The 18,689-nt window shown below is 47.2% G+C and overlaps 2 protein-coding genes across 9 annotated transcripts in view; one reads left to right on the top strand and one right to left on the bottom strand.

The window, feature by feature from the left end:
• LOC114589664 (uncharacterized) overlaps window positions 1–18,689 on the top strand; it is a 999,511-nt gene that overhangs the window by 191,619 nt on the left and 789,203 nt on the right. The gene's annotated exons all lie outside the window — the stretch shown is intronic.
• Window positions 1–18,689, bottom strand: part of LOC114589671 (uncharacterized) — a 184,200-nt gene that overhangs the window by 49,187 nt on the left and 116,324 nt on the right. Inside the window, exons 1-4 of one of the 8 annotated variants that reach the window (XM_077927938.1) lie at window positions 15,653–16,223; window positions 15,397–15,525; window positions 9,024–9,150; window positions 4,783–8,094 (exon numbers count right to left, since the gene is read on the bottom strand). The exons of 5 other annotated variants lie outside the window; for them this stretch is intronic. In XM_077927938.1, the coding sequence (XP_077784064.1) occupies window positions 7,130–8,094; window positions 9,024–9,150; window positions 15,397–15,525; window positions 15,653–16,135 (1,704 nt within the window). In that variant the 5' untranslated portion in view covers window positions 16,136–16,223 and the 3' untranslated portion in view covers window positions 4,783–7,129. Of the gene's footprint in view, window positions 1–4,782; window positions 8,095–9,023; window positions 9,151–15,396; window positions 15,526–15,652; window positions 16,224–18,689 lie in introns of those variants that run through there. 2 more of the 8 variants (XM_077927932.1, XM_077927939.1) reach the window with 2 other exon arrangements.

The raw sequence follows: 18,689 nt of genomic DNA, 5'->3' as shown, positions 1-18,689 counted from the left end.
CCCTACCTATCTATTTATGTATTTAATGTTTTTCTATACATGAAGTTCCCAGATTTTTACTATTTCTTTCTTTCTGTTCCAGAAAACTGTTTCAAATCTTTTCTATGACTTCTCTGCATCTCTTGAAGATTCAGTACTGTCTTCAAGTAGCAATTATTCTGTATTTATTTACTTATTAATCTTGGTTTTCCCGTATAGCTGTGAAATTAATCTAACCACAACCAAGTATTATTATCGGAACCATATTTTATCAGGTAGATTTGAAGCAACGCTCCTTATTATTATTAGAGATGTTTTGATTAGGATGCCAGATGAAAATGGGTGTAGATCATGTCCCAAATTTTATTTATTTATTTGAGGACACGACTACCATATGTTATATTATTATTGATAACAAGAAACGTGTATATGCCTTGATGCAGCAAGAATGGTCCCTTATAGAGTTAAATTGACTCATTTGGACAAATGCCCCCTTAAAGAATGGCTTTGGTTTTAACATATTGGTTTTGAAAAGTTGAGAACCAAGGGGCAAGATAAATTCAAATTGGACTCTGCTGGAATTGAGCATGTGTATCCAGGCTGCAACTAGCTTTTGGTCCTTTAAGAGCAAGTGAACAACTTTTCATGAGTGCAAGACCACAGCCTATAATAAAATCCCATAGAAAGGCCAAGGCAAAGGCATCTCCCTCACGAGATGTCCAAACCTGTGCCAGCTATGGTGAATGCCAGGCGATATGGTTAATTGAAAGCCCCGAGGGGATTCAACAGGATGTGTTACTGTACCACTATGCCAGTGTGAGACCACAGAAGAGCTAGCTTGGCACCTGAGAACACAAAAACGGTGGGGCTAAAAAGCAAACTGCATTTTTTTCAGTCAGTAGTGGACCTTCCTGCTAAATGTAAAGCATACACCACTATTGAAAATGTTTCTCCCAAGAGCTAGGATGCCACGAGTTATTTAGCAACAAAATACAACAGGTGTTCTTTTATATAATACCCTATATGCAGCTACCTGCACTGCTATACTTGCAAATGACCGTAAGAGGCATGGCTTGCAAGTCCCTTTCAGGTTTGCATAAACCCACACATCTGGTATTATTTAGCGCATATCTATATAACACGCGCGTACATTGTATTTGTCCGTGTTACTCCCTCTTTTGCTGCCCTGCTCAACCCACCTCCTTTTCCATTAGAGCCTATTCCTACTCACAAGGCACCCCTAAAATCACTGAGATTTAGGGTGCGGAGAAAAGATTTGCAAGTTCTTACAGAACTTTAATGCAAATCTATCTCCGAATGGGGGACTGATACGGAAGGGGGGGGGCATGTCTTCTTCACCTCCTTCTTCGCTACAATATATCCATTTATTTCCAGTTGTCAATGTCAAAAGGGACTAAAATCTATAAAATTCATAGAAAATCAACGTGCCAATTTGCTCAATTTCTCTAGGACCCCATGACACCTCCCCTGTCCTCCATAATCCCTCAAGCAAGGTGTCAAGACCCTAATCCTGTCAAATCACTCTGCCAAGCCTTTCCTCCGGGCAATGCCAGGTGACAGACTATGCATACATTGACCATTGTCTTCTCAGGATGTGCTTATCTGCGCATATCTCCAGCTCTCTGCATATTCCCCCCTCCCTCCTCCATATCTCCAGCTCTCTGCATATTCCCCCCTCCCTCCTCCATATGTTAATCCGGTGTAACCTAACCTCTTCCTAATGTATTCGGGATGTAATCTGTGTAACCCAACCTCTTCTTAATGTATTCATGATGTAACTGGGATGTATTTTGCACTGTATTCTGGGATATGGAGGGAAATTTCAAAAGCTCATGTCACCCCTTTCTCGCTGTTCAATCTCGCCTTGAACCTGTTGCGCAATAAACTTGGATCTTCTGCAGTTTGCTCCTGACTCCGGCTGAGCTCATTTTCCTCCGCAGGGACCCGCGGACTTAGTCCGACGAGCTGGGTGGCAGAGCAGCCTTGCACCCAGATTTTACCGTAACACCTGCATCCCTGGGACCCCCACCTTCTCCCCACTGCACCCTCGGGGGGGGGAGGGAGGAAGAGACTCAGCAGATCCCCATGGAAGAGAGCAAGGCAGCATTTGCAGCAGAGGAAAGCAACCCCCCCCCCGCTTGCAGGAAGGGGAGGGAGGGGGTTTTCCTCTGGAGGGCCTGGCCCCCCTTTACTTTCCTGTCCTCTCTAGGAATGCAGCTCCGTTTCCTTTAACCCTTGTGTCGTTTCATGCTCTATTGACCCTGTGCCACCACTGTGGTTGCTCTTCTCGCTGCCACCACCCCGCTTCTCACGGGGACACACAGAGTCCAGACAGTTGTTAACATAAACAAATAATCAAGTTTATTTTTAAGTGCAGGAATAAGCGTATGGTTTCGGTTTATTTTTCTCTTGTCAGTTTCTTAGATATTAGTTCCTAACAACTTCAAACTGAAGTATTCCCAACTATCTCTCTAACTCCCTAACAATTCCTCTCACTCTCTCACAATACAACTCAACCAACCCACTGCCTATTGCACCCTCTTCCTTCTCCCAACTGACAAACTCGCAACTCCCAAACCTCAACTGACTTTTCAAACCTCCCACTCTATCTTTTACTCCCCCCTTGCATTCTCACTGGCCAATCACATCACACCCATTTTAACCCTTTCCTTGCCCCATCCAAGGAGCAAACGCCACACCTTGCAAAGCCGAGTCCACCCTGCTCAGTCCTCTCTGCCTTTTCTCTCCTGCATTGCACAATCCCAGAGATGCTCATTTTGAGGGGACGCTCTTGGTTGGTCTGTGATCCGCTCCCTCCCTTGGCCAGAAACTGGAGGAAGAGGTTGCAGGGGAAAGGGGGTTGCAGGAAGCAAGGAACCTCATCCTAGAATGGGAGGGAGCCCTAAGGGTCATCTATTCCAGCCCCACTGCAAGGCAGGAATCTCAGCCAAAGCATCCAACCTCTGCTGAAAAACCTCCAAGGAAGGAGAGTCCGCCATCTCCCAAGGGATTCTGCTGCTCTTCCCGTCAGAAGAAACTGCTTTCTGGTCCTCTGGGTCCCTTCTTCTGGGTGCTCCCCTCTAGGGCAGGAGAAAACAAGCTGGCTCCCTCTTCCATGGGTCAGCCACCTGCCACAAGACGAAGCAAGATGGAATCCCCAATCAAAAGAGAATCCAAACTTTTATTGGCTGCTTATCCCTCAGGCAGAGGGGCTGCTGAGTAGCTGAGCTCACATGTCTATATGAATTTCTGAAGTTTTCCCAGTGAGCCAGTACAGAGATACATTTATCAGTGAATTCTTACATTTGGTATTGTGCAGCAGAGGCCCTTTGAGCAGATAGGAAGAAACTGTGATGAAGTGTTTTGTGGGGACAAGTCACAAAAGTCACAAAAGTGATGGTGCTGATTTTGGTAGTGGGCTGCATTGGCATGATATCTGCTGCAGGGGCAACCCCCCCCAAAAAAACCCCTATACATAAATTCCCGCAACATTTTGCCTTCCAGTGTCCGGCTATACCTCTTGGCTCGTCCTCCAAACTTTGCTGGGGGGCTGTGTTCCCCCTCCCAAAGCAGGGACACACTCTTAGCACCTGAACGCTGTACCACCTCATTGCTGCTGCCGGGGGTGAGAGGGTTTATATAGTGGCGGCTGAGAGAGGAGAGTCCGGCATCTCCCAAGAGATTCTGCTGCTCTTCCCGTCAGAATGTTCTTCCTGCTGTTTAGGCAGCAGAAACTGCTTTCTGGTCCTCTGGGTCCCTTCTTCTGGGTGCTCCCCTCTAGGGCAGGAGAAAACAAGCTGGCTCCCTCTTCCATGGGTCAGCCACCTGCCACAAGACGAAGCAAGATGGAATCCCCGATCAAAAGAGAATCCAAACTTTTATTGGCTGCTTATCCCTCAGGCAGAGGGGCTGCTGAATAGCTGAGCTCACATGTCTATATGAATTTCTTAAGTTTTCCCAGTGAGCCAGTACATAGATACATTGATCAGTGAAATCTTACATTTGGTATTGTGCAGCAGAGGCCCTTTGAGCAGATAGGAAGAAACTGTGATGAAGTGTTTTGTGGGGACAAGTCACAAAAGTGATGGTGCTGATTTTGGTAGTGGGCTGCATGTGCATGATATCTACTGCAGTGGCAACCCCCCCCCCAACCTATACATAAATTCCTGCAACATTTTGCCTTCCAATGTCCGTCTATACCTCTTGGCTCATCCTCCAAACTTTGCTGGGGGGGCTGTGTTCCCCCTCCCAAAGCAGGGACACACTCTTAGCACCCAAAAGCTGTACCACCTCATTGCTGCTGCCGAGGGTGAGAGGGTTTATATAGTGGCGGGTGATGCCCTTTTGGAATATTTGGCCAATTAAGTGAGGCGGGGAATCCCTCAAGGGGCGGAGCAACAGCTGATTTGCTACCTGTGCTATGACACCCTCCTCTCAGCTGAGCAGGTGCCCTGGGGGGACCTCAGAGGGGCTGACAAATCCCACAAAGGAAGTGGCTCCGAGGTAGGACTGGAGTCAGAATCGGAGAGCCTTCAAGGTGCCACACAGAATTGTTAACAAGCCCCCCCCCAAAAAAACCAACAACCTGTGATCATCTTCTAGCTTGGTTTCTTTCCCCTTCCCGTTCCCTGGATTCTCACAGAGAGAAGAAGGGGAGCCAAGCCATTCCCATGGGAGAGAGTTGCTGGAGACAGCGGCGGTACCTGTTGGCCGTGAATATTTGGATTGGCTAAGCAGATGAAATGGGCAACCGTAAGGCAACAAAAAACGGTGGGTTCTGGGTTCTCCTTAACAAAGCTTCTAAGTGTATTGGGAGACTCCAAAGAATCCAGCCTGTTTACTTGGAGAATGGTCCACAGGGCAATCAAGGGCAGCCTAAAAGATCCTGACTTGCACCACATCCAGAGCTCTGGCATCCTAGGGTGAGCGTGTTGAGAAGAAGTAGCTTTGTGCAGGGGAGACCCTCTCATGGACCTCAACGAGAGGGAAGTTGCTCTCAAGCCAGTTGCAAAGTTGTGCCATTGTTTTGGACATGTTGTGGAAACAAAGAGGCTTTGGGTGTAGTGTAATTTTACTGCCCCCACATTCTCCCCCTAGAACCACAGAATTGTGTCATTGGAAGAGACCCTGAGGGCTGTCTGGTCCAACCCCTTGCAATGCGAGAATCTCAACTACAGAACCCAGGACAGATGGCCACCCAACTTCAGGATCAGAACCTCCAAGGAAGGAGAGCCCACCACCTTTGCACTGTTGAGCAGCTCTTACTATCAGGACGTTCTTCTTGATGTTTAGTTGCAATCACTTTTCTTGTAACTTGAAGCCAATGGTTTGAGTCCTACCCTCCAGAGCAGGAAGAATTAGAAGAGGAGGAGGAGTTTGGATTTGATATTCCGCTTTATCACTAACAGAAGGGGTCTCAAAGCGGCTCACATTCTCCTTTCCTGTCCTCCCCCACAACAAACACTGTGAGGTGAGTAGGGCTGAGAGACTTCAGAGAAGTGTGACTAGCCCAAGGTCACCCAGCAGCTGCATGTGGAGGAGTGGGGAAGCGAACCCGGTTCACCAGATTATGAGTCTACCACACTTAACCACTACACCACACTGGAGAAAACAAGCTTGCTCCATCTTCCATGGGGCAGCTCTAGAGAGATTTGAAGATGACTCTCAGATCCTGTCTCAGTCTCCTCCTTCCCAGGCTAAGCACCCCCAGCTTGTCAAGACCCTTCTTCAACTGGGGTGCCCAGAATAGGACCCAGGACTCTAGGTGGGGTTTCACCAGGACAGAATAGATCAGTACTATGACTTCCCTTGGACACTGCACTTCTGTTAACGCAGGCCAGAATTGGACTCATGAAGACTGTCTGCCAGCTGTTCAGTCTCCTTTGTGTAAGCAGAGAAGCTATGAAAAACAGGAAAAGCCCAGCCCCACCCAGACCTTTCCTGGGTCAGCTCAGTAGGCCATCTGCACCAAGGAACTGGTAGAGTTTATATTGTTTTTCTTTGGGTTCTGCACTTGCCGTAAGTGCACTTCTCATCTGTTTCTTATCCAAACAGAGTGACTGGATCAAAGGTATGAGCTCCGCAGCCCATGCCAGGATTAATTAGGAAACGGGTGGGAAATAAAGGGGACGCTATTACTTTGCAATGCTGTAGGGCATACAGATCCGGTTGCCTCCCCTCGAAAATGAGGTTGCAAAGTTGGAAAAGGTACAGAAAGGGGTGAAGAAAATGATCCAAGAGACGCGGCAATGACTTCCCATATTTGGAAAGGTTGCAGGAGGTTTTGGGACTTCTTAGTTTAGGCAGCGGTTCTCAACCTGTGGGTCCCTAGATGTTGTTGGACTAAAACTCCCATCATCCCTGATCTCTGGCCTTGCTAGCTAGGGGTGATGGGAGTTGTAGTCCAACAACATCTGGGGACCCACAGGTGGAGAAAGGCTGGTTTAGAGCAATGAGGAAGAGGCAACATGATGGAAGTTTGTGAAATTGTGCCTGGCCTGGAGAAAGTCGCTAGAGAAGTCCCAGGCATCCAATGAAGCTGAGTGATGGAAGATTCAGGACGGGGGGGGGGGGGGGAGAAAGCCCTTCTTTGCGCATATAGCTATTTTTAATAGTTTAATAATAGTTTTAATATTTAATGCTGTATTGTTTTAACACTCAATTGGGAGCCGCCAAACATAGGGAAGGACACAAACCAATGCCTTCAAGTTTTTTTTTTAAAAAAACAAGACTGACTAAACATGCGGAAGAACTTTTTGACAGCAAGAGCTGTTAGTGGATAGGATCCCTTGGGAGCGCGGGAATTTCCATCCTTTGAGGTTTTCAAGTGAAGTTGGATGGTCATCTGTCATGGATGCTTTACTTGCTATGCCTGCATCACATGGGGTGGAATAGATTGCACCAGGGTTCACTTCCAGCTCCACAATTCTACAATTTCATGATTCTCCCCTGTATGAGTTCTTTGATGGGAAGTGAGATTACAGCTCTTACTAAAGCTCTTTCCACATTCAAAGCATTTATATTGTTTCTCCCTTGTGTGAATTCTTTGATGGGTATTCAGATGAGCTCTCTGGATGAAACTCTTTCCACATTCCACACACTGATAGGGTTTCTCCAATTTATGAATTCTTTAATGGGAAATGAGAGAGGAGTTATGAGTGAAGCTATTACCATATTCTATGCACTTATATGGTTTCTTCCCTGTATGAATTCTTTGATGGGAAGTGAGACAGGAGCTATCAGTGAAGCTCTTTCCACATTCCATGCACTGATAGGGTTTCTCCTCTGTATGAATTCTCTGATGCCTAGTGAGATCGGAGCTCTTCCTGAAGCTCTTTCCACATTCCATGCACTGATAGGGTTTCTCCTCTGTATGAATTCTTTGATGTTTAGTGAGATCGGAGCTCGTACTGAAGCTCTTTCCACATTCCACGCACTGATAGGGTTTCTCCCCTGTATGAATTCTCTGATGCCTAGAGAGAGAGGAGCTATCAGTGAAGCTCTTTCCACATTCCACACACTGATAGGGTTTCTCCCCTGTATGAATTCTCTGATGCCTAGTGAGAGAGGAGCTATCAGTGAAGCTCTTTCCACATTCCATGCACTGATAGGGTTTCTCCCCTGTATGAATTCTTTGATGGGAAGTGAGATGGGAGCTATTAGTGAAGTTCTTTCCACATTCCATGCACTGATAGGGTTTCTCCCCTGTATGAATTCTTTGATGGGAAGTGAGACTTTGGCTGTGACTGAAGCTCTTTCCACATTCCATGCACTGATAGGGTTTCTCCCCTGTATGAATTCTTTGATGGGTATTGAGATGGTCGCTCCTACTGAAGCTCTTTCCACATTCCACACACTGATAGGGTTTCTCCCCTGTATGAATTCTTTGATGGGAAGTGAGAGAGGACCTTGTACTGAACATCTTTCCACATGCAATGTGCTGATAGGGTTTCTTTCCAATGAGATTTCGTTGATGGGAAGTGGAATGGGAACTCTGACTGCAGCTCTTTCCACACTGCAAATTTTTACGTGCCTTCTCCACTCTGCAGATTGTGTTGTGGTCTCCTTTATTCTTGCTTTCCAATTCATCGCAATCTGCAATGGAGAGAAAAAGGGATTAGAGCCTCAGGAACAAATGGAGCCCCCAGTTAGGAAATTATGCTCATTAAATTTGTTGTAGAGAAGGCAGTTGGCTGTGTGTTTATTACCTTTGTTATTTGTAATAAACCAATGTATTTATTATTGGATTCTAATCAATGGTTGAATGTTGCTTTGTTTGAAGTAAGTTACTCATTTTAATTTTTTTGTACTTTTTTCATTAGATTAGATTGTTGTTATTATTACTGTTTCGTGTTTATACCGTAGCACCTCAGGTTACGTAACCCTCTGGTTACGTAAACATCAGCTTATTAAAGCGGCAAATCCATGCGCATGCGCAGAACAGTGATCCTCGGGTTGCAAAAACCTCGGGATCTGGCCGGACCTCCGGAACGAATCCCATTCGCAACCAGAGGTACCACTGTATATGTGTTGGAAGCTTCCCAGATTGGCTGGAGCAACCCAGCCAGATGGTCAGCGTATACATAAAAATTATTATTATTGCTATTATTATCACTGCTACTACTACCTGAGATTCAATCAGCCTGGCTATTCTCTGTGGCAGATGTTGTTTGGCCCAGTCATGGCATCCCCTCCGTCTCCAGTGTCAGTCGTCTCTTTGGTCAACCCAAGACTGACAGCAGCAAAAACAATAACAGAAAACCTGACAGAAGCTACTTATCTTTTCTAACAACTCTGAAGCTGACATTTAAGATGCCTGGGCAGTTCAGATCAGCCCAACTGTGGTAGAAGGAGGCAGAACTGGAGGAAGATTGTTCACAGAAAAAGCTGTAATTTACTATTTCTTGTGGGGGTGTTAGGTTCCCAGGTGTTGTAGGGGGTGCTGTGAAACTATATGAGGTTTATCACATAGAGGTATTTCTTGAATTTCCTGGCAGATAGGACGATCCCACACGGAGGCTTACCAAGAGAGGCCACGATCCCCCGATTCCCCTCCATGACGTCCTTATGCAGAGCTCTCTGGTCAGGATCCAGCAACTCCCACTCCACGTCCGTGAAACGAACAGCGACATCTTCAAAGCACACTGGACCCTAAAAGAAAAAGGGAAATGTCCTCCTCTGAGACAGCAGAAATATGATCTGCTACACAATGCTCTGTGGTTTTCTTCCTGTTAATTGCTGTGTTATTTCAATAAGATTGCTTTGCTGCACATTTTAATTATGGGCACCTATTTTAATGCTTTAATTGAATTATTTTATTCTGCATTTTAACTATGGGAATTCGTCTTTGTGCAAATAGGTGGTACTCCACCTTGTGGTTTTCAAATCATTCTGCCTACGCAAGCATTCCAGTTTGCCAGATGGAAGGGTTCACTTTCTCCTCTCCTCGTGAGTTGTTCTGTAGAGGTTCCCTTCCAATGCCCTAGAGCCAAATTCAAGGGGTTCATGGGGGCATGGAGAGGGGGAGATGAATCTTACTGGCTGTTACGATATGGATACAACGCAGCTGCAAACTGGCAGCTCGGTGTTTACATCACATGATGTGGCTAGCTATGGGAAAGAATGTTCCAGGGATTTCTCAAAGCTTTGTTCTCAGTGTAATATGAGACCTTCCTGTTGCGTTTGTAAAGGAAGTTTGAGTCACTTGCTAGGAGGAGATTGAACTGATCGGACATGTTTTCTGTACAACTGAACAGTCAGAAATAAAAGGATGTAAATAGCTTTCTGGCTATCTCCTTTCTCTTGCTGGTATGCAAGGATGGAGGGGGTGTGCATTTTCCACGCTGGGAAATGTCGCCTATCAAGATTTCCCTGGACTGTGGGGATACCAGCCAGAGGAGATCACCGGTAAGAAGCTCCGGGAGCTGGGAGAGAGGCCAGCTTCTCCCGAGGGGGCTAGTTTGCCAACACTGGCAACATTCAGAAGGCTGGTATGACAGAGTTATACGGGCAGGAAATCCCACACTTCACAGCTGGAGTTTACTCTTTATCAGCAAGAACACAATATTCACAGACTTGGCTGAGTTTCATCATGGAACTTTGGAGTGTCAGGCATAGCCCTACTGGCTTTAGCCCAAACGTAGCAGAGTTTTCCTGCACAGCGAAGAAGCTAGTTGCGGCAGTAATGACAAGTCAGCTAGACTCAGAATAACTATTTACAGGATTTATTAAAAAGAAAAATAAAACCAGCAGAGTTTCTGCATACAAATCAAAGCAAAATAAATCCTCTCTTTCTCTCTCTCAAAACCATACACAGCACTTCTACTCCTAACACACCTCACATCAAACTGAGCTAGCAATCCCTTGATAACAGAGCAGAGTGCTGGTCATTAACCAATCAGAGTGAGTAGTTTCTAGGTCAAGCAGACCTGGGCTTTCTGCCAAGAGTAAATTGACACCAGCCTGAGTTAATTGTGCGAAGCTAGAATCTGCAAGTTTCCCACGAGAACCAATTAACAGAAACTGAACACCCCCTCACAGATTCTGCTGAACAATTAACATCAAATACACCTATGTAGGAGATCATTTTTCCAGCAAACCTAAACCCTTGCACATTCGCTTGTTCTTTATCTTTGCCAATGGTTTAGTTAACACATCTGCTACATTTTCTTCACTTGATACATAAGTACAGGTGATTACATTGTCTTGTACACAGCAACGTACATTTTGGTATTTTACAGAGATATGTTTGGAACGCGATTTGAAACCCTCTGTTTTACTTAAGGTTATACAAGCTTGATTATCAATGTAAACTTGTACTGGTTCTCCACAATTTACATTTAAATCTGCTAACAAATGCTTGAAATAAATCACCTCGTTGCACAATTCACTCAATGCGGCGTACTCTGATTCCGTTGATGACACACTTACAACGTCTTGCTTGCGTGACCGCCAGCTGATTAAAGCTCCACCGACCATTATGACTAGTCCTGTGACAGATTTTCTATCCGGCAAATTTCCCCAGTCACTATCACAGTAGCAACTCAACATTTCATCCTCTGAAGAATTTAATTGTAACATATAGCCAATTGTCTGTTTGAGATACCTCAGAACTTGTTTTACCCCTTTCCAGGCATTTAGTGTGGGTTTTGAGACCAATCTACTTAATATGCCTACTGCGTAGCTAATATCAGGTCTGGACCACTGTGCTAGATACAATAAACTTTCAATTACAGAGTGATATACATCAGGATGTTCAAATTCAGGACTCTCATCTATATGAAGTGTTTTTATGAAACCTGGATCCATAGGCACCACTGCCCCTTTGCAATCCTGCATCCTGTATGTAGTCAGTAGTTGTTTAACTTTGTTCTGCTGACTAATTAAGCAGCTGCCATCTTGGGCCCAGCACACTTCCAACCCTAGATATGTCCTAACCGGGCCTAAGTCTCGTCGTAATCTTTTCCAGGCCTCTGAGAATATCCTTGAGCCACTAAACGAGCTTTGTATTTGTACTCTCCTGTCACCAGAGGTTTAAGTTTGTACACCCACCTGCAGCCTACAATCTTTGCCCCCTCAGGCGCTGCTACTGGTGTAAAAACCTTGTGCTCATTCAGAGAGGACATCTCTTCCTCCATTGCCTGTTTCCAGAGCTCTGCCTCCTCTTTTGGTAACTTTAACACTTCCTGAAAACTCTTGGGTTCTGCAATTACACTAAACACATTTGCAGTATCTGGGGAAAAACGCACCGGAGGCACTCCTTTGTTTTGTCTTTTAGACCTTCTGGGAGAAAATTTTTCTTCTGACCCACTTTCCTCCTCAGAACTACGACCTCTCTTTTGTTGCTTAGCAACTGGTCTTTGGCTAACTCCACTTTCTTGAGAGCTCTTATCTGAACTTTCCTCCCCCTCAGACTCTGATTCTCTTTGTTTACCTTCAGAGTCATGAAGCTCCTGGGAAGGTTCAAACCAAACCTCAGTATTGGCATGTAGTCTCTCCCAGCCACTATGTTCACAAAAACTGGCATTCCTGGAGATCACAATGCCATTTGTCCCTTCAGCAAAGCGGAAACCTTTTCCCAGCTCCTGGTAACCCACAAACACTAACTGTTTGGTCTTAGGATCTCCCTTCTTTCTCATTTGTTTCGGAATTAATACCCAGGCTTTTGATCCAAACACATGCAAATGGTCAATTTTGGGTTTTTTCTGAAACAATTTAAAGTACGGGGTTGTACCTATTGTTTGATGAAAGAGCCTGTTTTGGAGATAACACGCGGTGAGCATGCTCTCCCCCCAATAAGACATGGGCAAATCAGCATCATCAAGCATGGCAAACATCATATCTTGTAAAGATCTGTTTTTTCGCTCTGCAACGCCATTCTCCTCTGGGGAAAAAACGTTCATTTTTCTATGCCCAATGCCACGCTTTTGTAACCAATCTCTAAAGGCATTTGACATAAATTCGCCACCTCTGTCCGTCTGAATCCTTTTGAGTTTAGTGGACAGAAATCTTTCCACAGATGCCACCCAGCCTTTAAACTTAGTAAACACGTCACCCTTATTCTTCATGGGAAAAACCCAGGAGTAACGCGTGGCGTCATCCACAATTGTTAGTGAAAAACGCGATCCACCCCTGCTTACAGCAAATGGACCAATTACGTCCATGTGAACCAGCTGTAGCGGTGCCTCACTAACTCTGTCGCTTCTGGGGTAAGAGACTCTGTGGGTTTTAACCTTTTTACAAACATTACAATCAAGGTACTTGTTACAACTCTTTAAATTACCCCCATCAGCCAATTCAGACATTTTTAGTACACTTTTCCAGCAAGCATGCCCCATTTTCCTATGCAATAAGTGCACACAGTTGTCATGTATAGCTTTGTTATTCACTGCAGGCTGAGATTTACTGACTACTGCTGCAACTTGAGATCCTGCTTTAAGCCAAAACAAGCCTCCCTCTGACTTAGCAGTGCCTAAAATCTCACCAGCCTTCTTAATAATGCAACTGTCTCCTTCAAAATACACTTTAAACCCAGCTTTTAGCAAACAATCTACAGACATCAGATTGCTCCTTAATGACGGCACACAAAGTACATTTTGCAGGCATTCACGAAGACAAGGAACAAAAACTGCACCCCCCGAAATCACTTCGGAAGTACTTCCGTCTGCTAGAGCCACCTGGCTGCGCTGTGCTGAGTTCTTGGAAACAAACAAGTCATCTGAATTCACGATGTGGCGAGACGCTCCCGAATCGACCACCCAGACCGCTTGTTTCTCATCAGCAATCTTGACCTCGGCGGTCACCAGCTGAGCCGACTGTTTTTGTTTGAAGAATTTCTTTTTACGCTGCTGCTGCTGCTGATCTCGTCTCTGCTCTTGCACCGGCAACTGAGACTTGACCAACTCCGGACATTGTCGTTTTAGATGCGCTGAAGACCCACATCGAAAACAACGCCTAACAGCAAACGCTGACTCCTCACCGGTACGCTGCTTTTGCTCCACCTCTGGCACGGCATGAGAACTCCTTCCAAACCGCCCACCTGTAGAAGCCTCTGCAGCCAACGACCTTTCTTGCCTCTTCTGCCATTCTTCAATCAAACGCCCAGTAACGTAACTGACTGATAAATCATGCTCCTGCATGCCTTCTAGAGACAAAACTAAATTATCCCAGCTTTCCGGGAGAGAACTCAAAATAATAGCCACCTTCTCCTGCTGGTCTAACGCACAGTCTCTTTCCTGTAGCGCAGTAAACTTTAACTGTAAACTGTGTAGGTGTTCCTGCATTGTAACCCCAGGCTGTAACATTGCCTTGTACAATGCCTTGCGAATGAACAGCTTGGAAACCGCTGTCTCACGCACATGGAGTTCTTTAAGTGCTTGCCACACACCTCTAGCTGTCTTGATTCCCCTCACATACGGCAACTGGGAATCTTCCAGCCCCAAGACAATTGTGGCCCTTGCTCTTTGGTCTTTATCGAGGTCTTCATCATCAGGCTTCGCAGGAAACTTACTCACCACTTGCCAGAGACGATCCCTCTGCAGCACTGCCTGCATGCGTTCCGACCACAGCAAGTAATTGGAGTCATTCAGACGCTCAAAAGCCATCTGAACTGGTTGTGAGGCCATCTTGAGAGCGATGTCCCTGGAACCCGGAACCAGCTACTCACGACCACCGAGAGAGAAAACAGGAACCACAGCACCCAGCACTCACACACTGCAGCTGTTGTCCTTGTGTCCGCTGTGTCACCAGCTCACCACAGTCAGGAACCAGCCAGAGTCCATCTGCTGCACCAGCAGGAACAACAACTTCTGGAACTACTGGAACCAACGCCGTTGATGCTGACACCACCGCAACTCAGGCTGGCAGCACAATGCCCATAACCTCATGGAACTTTGGAGTGTCAGGCATAGCCCTACTGGCTTTAGCCCAAACGTAGCAGAGTTTTCCTGCACAGCGAAGAAGCTAGTTGCGGCAGTAATGACAAGTCAGCTAGACTCAGAATAACTATTTACAGGATTTATTAAAAAGAAAAATAAAACCAGCAGAGTTTCTGCATACAAATCAAAGCAAAATAAATCCTCTCTTTCTCTCTCTCAAAACCATACACAGCACTTCTACTCCTAACAACACCTCACTTCAAACTGAGCTAGCAAACCCTTGATAACAGAGCAGAGTGCTGGTCATTAACCAATCAGAGTGAGTAGTTTCTAGGTCAAGCAGACCTGGGCTTTCTGCCAAGAGTAAATTGACACCAGCCTGAGTTAATTGTGCGAAGCTAGAATCTGCAAGTTTCCCACGAGAACCAATTAACAGAAACTGAACATTTCAGGCCTTATGAGAACAACAACTCATTCCCTGAGCGTCTTCCTTAACTAAATCAGTTGCCGAGAGTGAAGGCCCCTGGCTGCCCACAGCTTTCCAGGTCCCCTCCTCTCTGGGGTTTCTGGCAAGCGATTGAACAGTGTGCCAGTGTGCAGCCTGCCTTTGCTCCTCCGTTGTCAGACGTTTCCTGGCTCTGAGAGACAAGCAGGGAGTGTTGCTTCTGGCAGAAGGAGAGGGAGCCCCCGGTGGCTCCTCCTTCTCCGGACTCACCTCTGACTCTCGACCTTCCTCCTCCCACTCGCCTCCTTCCTCTTCTTGCTCTGATTCTGGACTGCATTCTGCCACAGAGTCTCCCAGCTCACTAAGCCCTGTTTCCCCTTCAGCCTCTGACACCTCCTCTTGCCAGTCTTCTCCCTCTGACCACCCATCCTTCTTCCACCTCCACTCCTTGGGCTCTGAGCCATCTTCCCTTCCTGGTTCCCCGGCTGTTTCCTCCCACCATTCCTCTGTGCCCAACCAGTCCATGACATTGCTCCATCCCTCGGCCTCTGTCCCCACAAGGCAGCTTCCCCTGACCTGATCTGGTGCCACAGCCGCTGTTTCACTTCTGCCCCCATGAAAAGATAAATATGGAGGTCTTGTTGGCTTCATTCTTTCATCTGCCTCACAGGAATCCAGATCCATTTCTGCAAAATGATCTCTTTTCTGAAAGAACAACAAAAATTCAAAACAGTAAATGAATGATGAGAAATATTAAAAAGAGAACGACAAGGACAGAAACTTTAAGGATGTTAGATCTCATTCCCAGAAAAAGGATGGGACATCAGCATACCATTTTTGGATGTTCTCCATCCTGTTTGGAGCCTCTTTGAAGTATCCAGAGCAAAGTCTCTCTCACCTGCTTTCTCTCTGCCTGCTTTCTCTCCTCTGCCTGACTCAGGAGGAAACCTTCGGCCAGGGCCACCGCCTGGGAACTGGTCTCTGCTCCACACTCCCTCACCCAGCTCTCCATCTCCGGTGGAAGGACAGCCAGGAACTGCTCCAAGATCACCAGGTCCAGCATCTCAGCTTTCGTGTGCCTTTCTGGCTTCAGCCACTGATGGCAAAGGTGGTAGAGTCGGCTGCAAACCTCTCGGGGTCCTTTGGCCTCCTGGCAGCAGAACTGCCTCAACTGCTGGCTCTGCACCTCTGAGCGCAGGGTGTCCTCCTCACCCAGGATCTTCTGCACAGAGTTTTCCCAGAATCCCCCACTGCTCCCAGTTTGGATTGCATGGCCTCTTCCTGCTCTAGGGCCAGCTGAATCTTGTTCATCCATCTGTGCTCTCAGGAAGCCTCTGAGAGATCGGAAGGAACCTTTTGGTCTTCTGCCAAGTTCTCTTTGTCTGAGTGAGAAGCTCTAGCAAATCCTACAAAGCAAATACATTGTTCTGTTACAAAAGCTGTACAGTATCAGGAGAAGAAAAAGGTTCCCTGAGCAAGCATGGATGAGTCTTGCTGGGAACCAGGGTAGGACTGCACCACAGCCCAGACTCTGAGCTATCTTTCTAAAAAGGAGGAGGAGGAGGAGGAGGAGGAGGAGGAGGAGGAGGAGGAGGAGGAGGAGATGATGTAGGGCTCTAGAAGAGAGATTGTGGAAATGTGGAGGCAAACGAAGAGATTAATGCGAGGGGACTCAGCCTGGTTGCTCCTTCCTTCCAGTCAATGCATGAAGTCAGAACTGATTGACAAGGGAGTCATTGGTGCCTCATGAAAAATGACTAGGTGTGTTGAGTCCGAATCTCCTTTCTTGTAGCTTGAAGACATTGGTTGGAATCCTACCCCCAGGTGAGATGGCTCTCCTATCTCCTCTCTGTCTCCTCCTCTCCAACTCAACATACCCAGCTCCTCATAAAGCTTGGCTTGATCTGCTTGGCTGGCCTCCTCTGCCAATAAGGAGAAAGAAAGGAGAGAAACAAAGGAAGAGGTTTGGGAGCAACCATTCATACATGTTTCCTCTGTTGTGCAATGACGCTGACCCGTGTCACACACAGCAGAAGTCCTACTGATAGCCTTATTTAAAGAAGCTAGATTTCCCAGGGGGCTCTGAATAATTTTTTTCTGGAAGGTAACCTCCTCCCCCCCCCCAGAAAATCTAAAGGAAAGAGACAGTTCCTGCGACCTCGCCCCTCCCTGGCAGGACCCCCTGCTCCCAGGGGCTTTCCCCCCACATGAGCCACCCTCCCCTGCATCCCTGGGACCCCCACCTTCTCCCCACTGCACGGGGGGGAGGGAGAGACTCACCAGATCCCCGTGGAAGAGAGCAAGGCAGCATTTGCAATAGCTGAAAGCAAACCCCCCCCCCCCGCTTGCAGGAAGGGGAGGGAGGGGGTTTTCCCCTGAAGGACCTGGCCCCCCTTTACTACCTGTCCTCTCTAGGAATGCAGCTCAGTTCCCTTTAACCCTTGCAAAGCCGAGCCCACCCTGCTCAGTCCTCTCTGCCTTTTCTCTCCTGCATTGCACAATCCCAGAGATGCTCATTTTGAGGGGACGCTCTTGGTTGGTCTGTGATCCGCTCCCTCCCTTGGCCAGAAACTGGAGGAAGAGGTTGCAGGGAAAAGGGGTTTGCAGGAAGCAAGGAACCTCATCCTAGAATGGGAGGGAGCCCTAAGGGTCATCTATTCCAGCCCCCCTGCAAGGCAGGAGTCTCAGCCAAAGCATCCAACCTCTGCTTAAAAACCTCCAAGGAAGGAGAGTCCGCCATCTCCCAAGGGATTCTGCTGCTCTTCCCGTCAGAAGAAACTGCTTTCTGGTCCTCTGGGTCCCTTCTTCTGGGTGCTCCCTCCCCTCTAGGGCAGGAGAAAACAAGCTGGCTCCCTCTTCCATGGGTCAGCCCTCCAGATATTGAGAGGTGGCTCTCAGGTCTCCATCCAGGCAGGTCTCAGCTGAGGGAGGAACAGGAAGACACGCTGTTCCTGCCTCTCCTGGGACTACACATTGCTGAGCTGCAAAATGCAGGAAAGGGCACATTTTGAAAGCTTTGGGTACGTTTTGTTAATGGAGAAATCTGAGGGCTCCCTTGGACAAAAAACAAGGACACCAGCCAGGAATACCAGAGCAAAACAGCAGCCAGTTGGCTTGGTCTTTCCTGTGGCGACAGGACTCCCACCTGCCACAAGGTGGAACAAGATGGATGCCCAGAACAAGAGAGCCCCCAAACATTTATCAGCTGCTAATCCCCATGTTATACGACCCCAACTATATCACTAATACATCATGGTTACATCATGAAAGGAGAGGTCTGGTGGCAGTAAAGTGAGCATCCTGGACCCTGAACCATAGTTCCCTGTAAAGGTAGAGGGACCCCTGTCCATTTGTTCCAGTCATGGCCGACTCTGGGGTTGCGGCGCTCATCTTGCTTCCGGGTAATGTGGCCAGTATGACCAAGCCGCTTCTGGCGAACCAGAGCAGTGCACTGAAACGCCGTTTCCCTTCCCAACAGAGCGGTACCTATTTTTATCCTTGCTCTTTGACGTGCTTTCAAACTGCTAGGTTGGCAAGAGCAGGGACTGAGCAACGGGAGCTCACCCGGTCGCGGGGATTTGAACCGCCGTCCTTCTGATCTGCAAGTCCTAGGCTCTGTGGTTTAACCCACAGCGCCACCTGCGTCCCTTATGGTTCCCTTTGCCCTCCACCAAACACCCATTGAGTGTAACAAAAGAGATATTTACATTTCCCTGTTTCCCAGCCAAGTCAATCACACCCTTTTGTCTTCCTCTCGGTTTGTTATTTCTGGAATTGCTACCTGTCTGGCACTCAGGTATCAGGATGCCAGGGATTATCCCTCAGGCAGAGGGGCTGCTGAGTAGCTGAGCTCACAGGTCTATAGGAAT

This window comes from Podarcis muralis, chromosome 4, assembly GCF_964188315.1.
Source record: "Podarcis muralis chromosome 4, rPodMur119.hap1.1, whole genome shotgun sequence".
Lineage (NCBI taxonomy): Eukaryota > Metazoa > Chordata > Lepidosauria > Squamata > Lacertidae > Podarcis > Podarcis muralis.
This window is presented reverse-complemented; position numbering and strand designations above follow the sequence as displayed.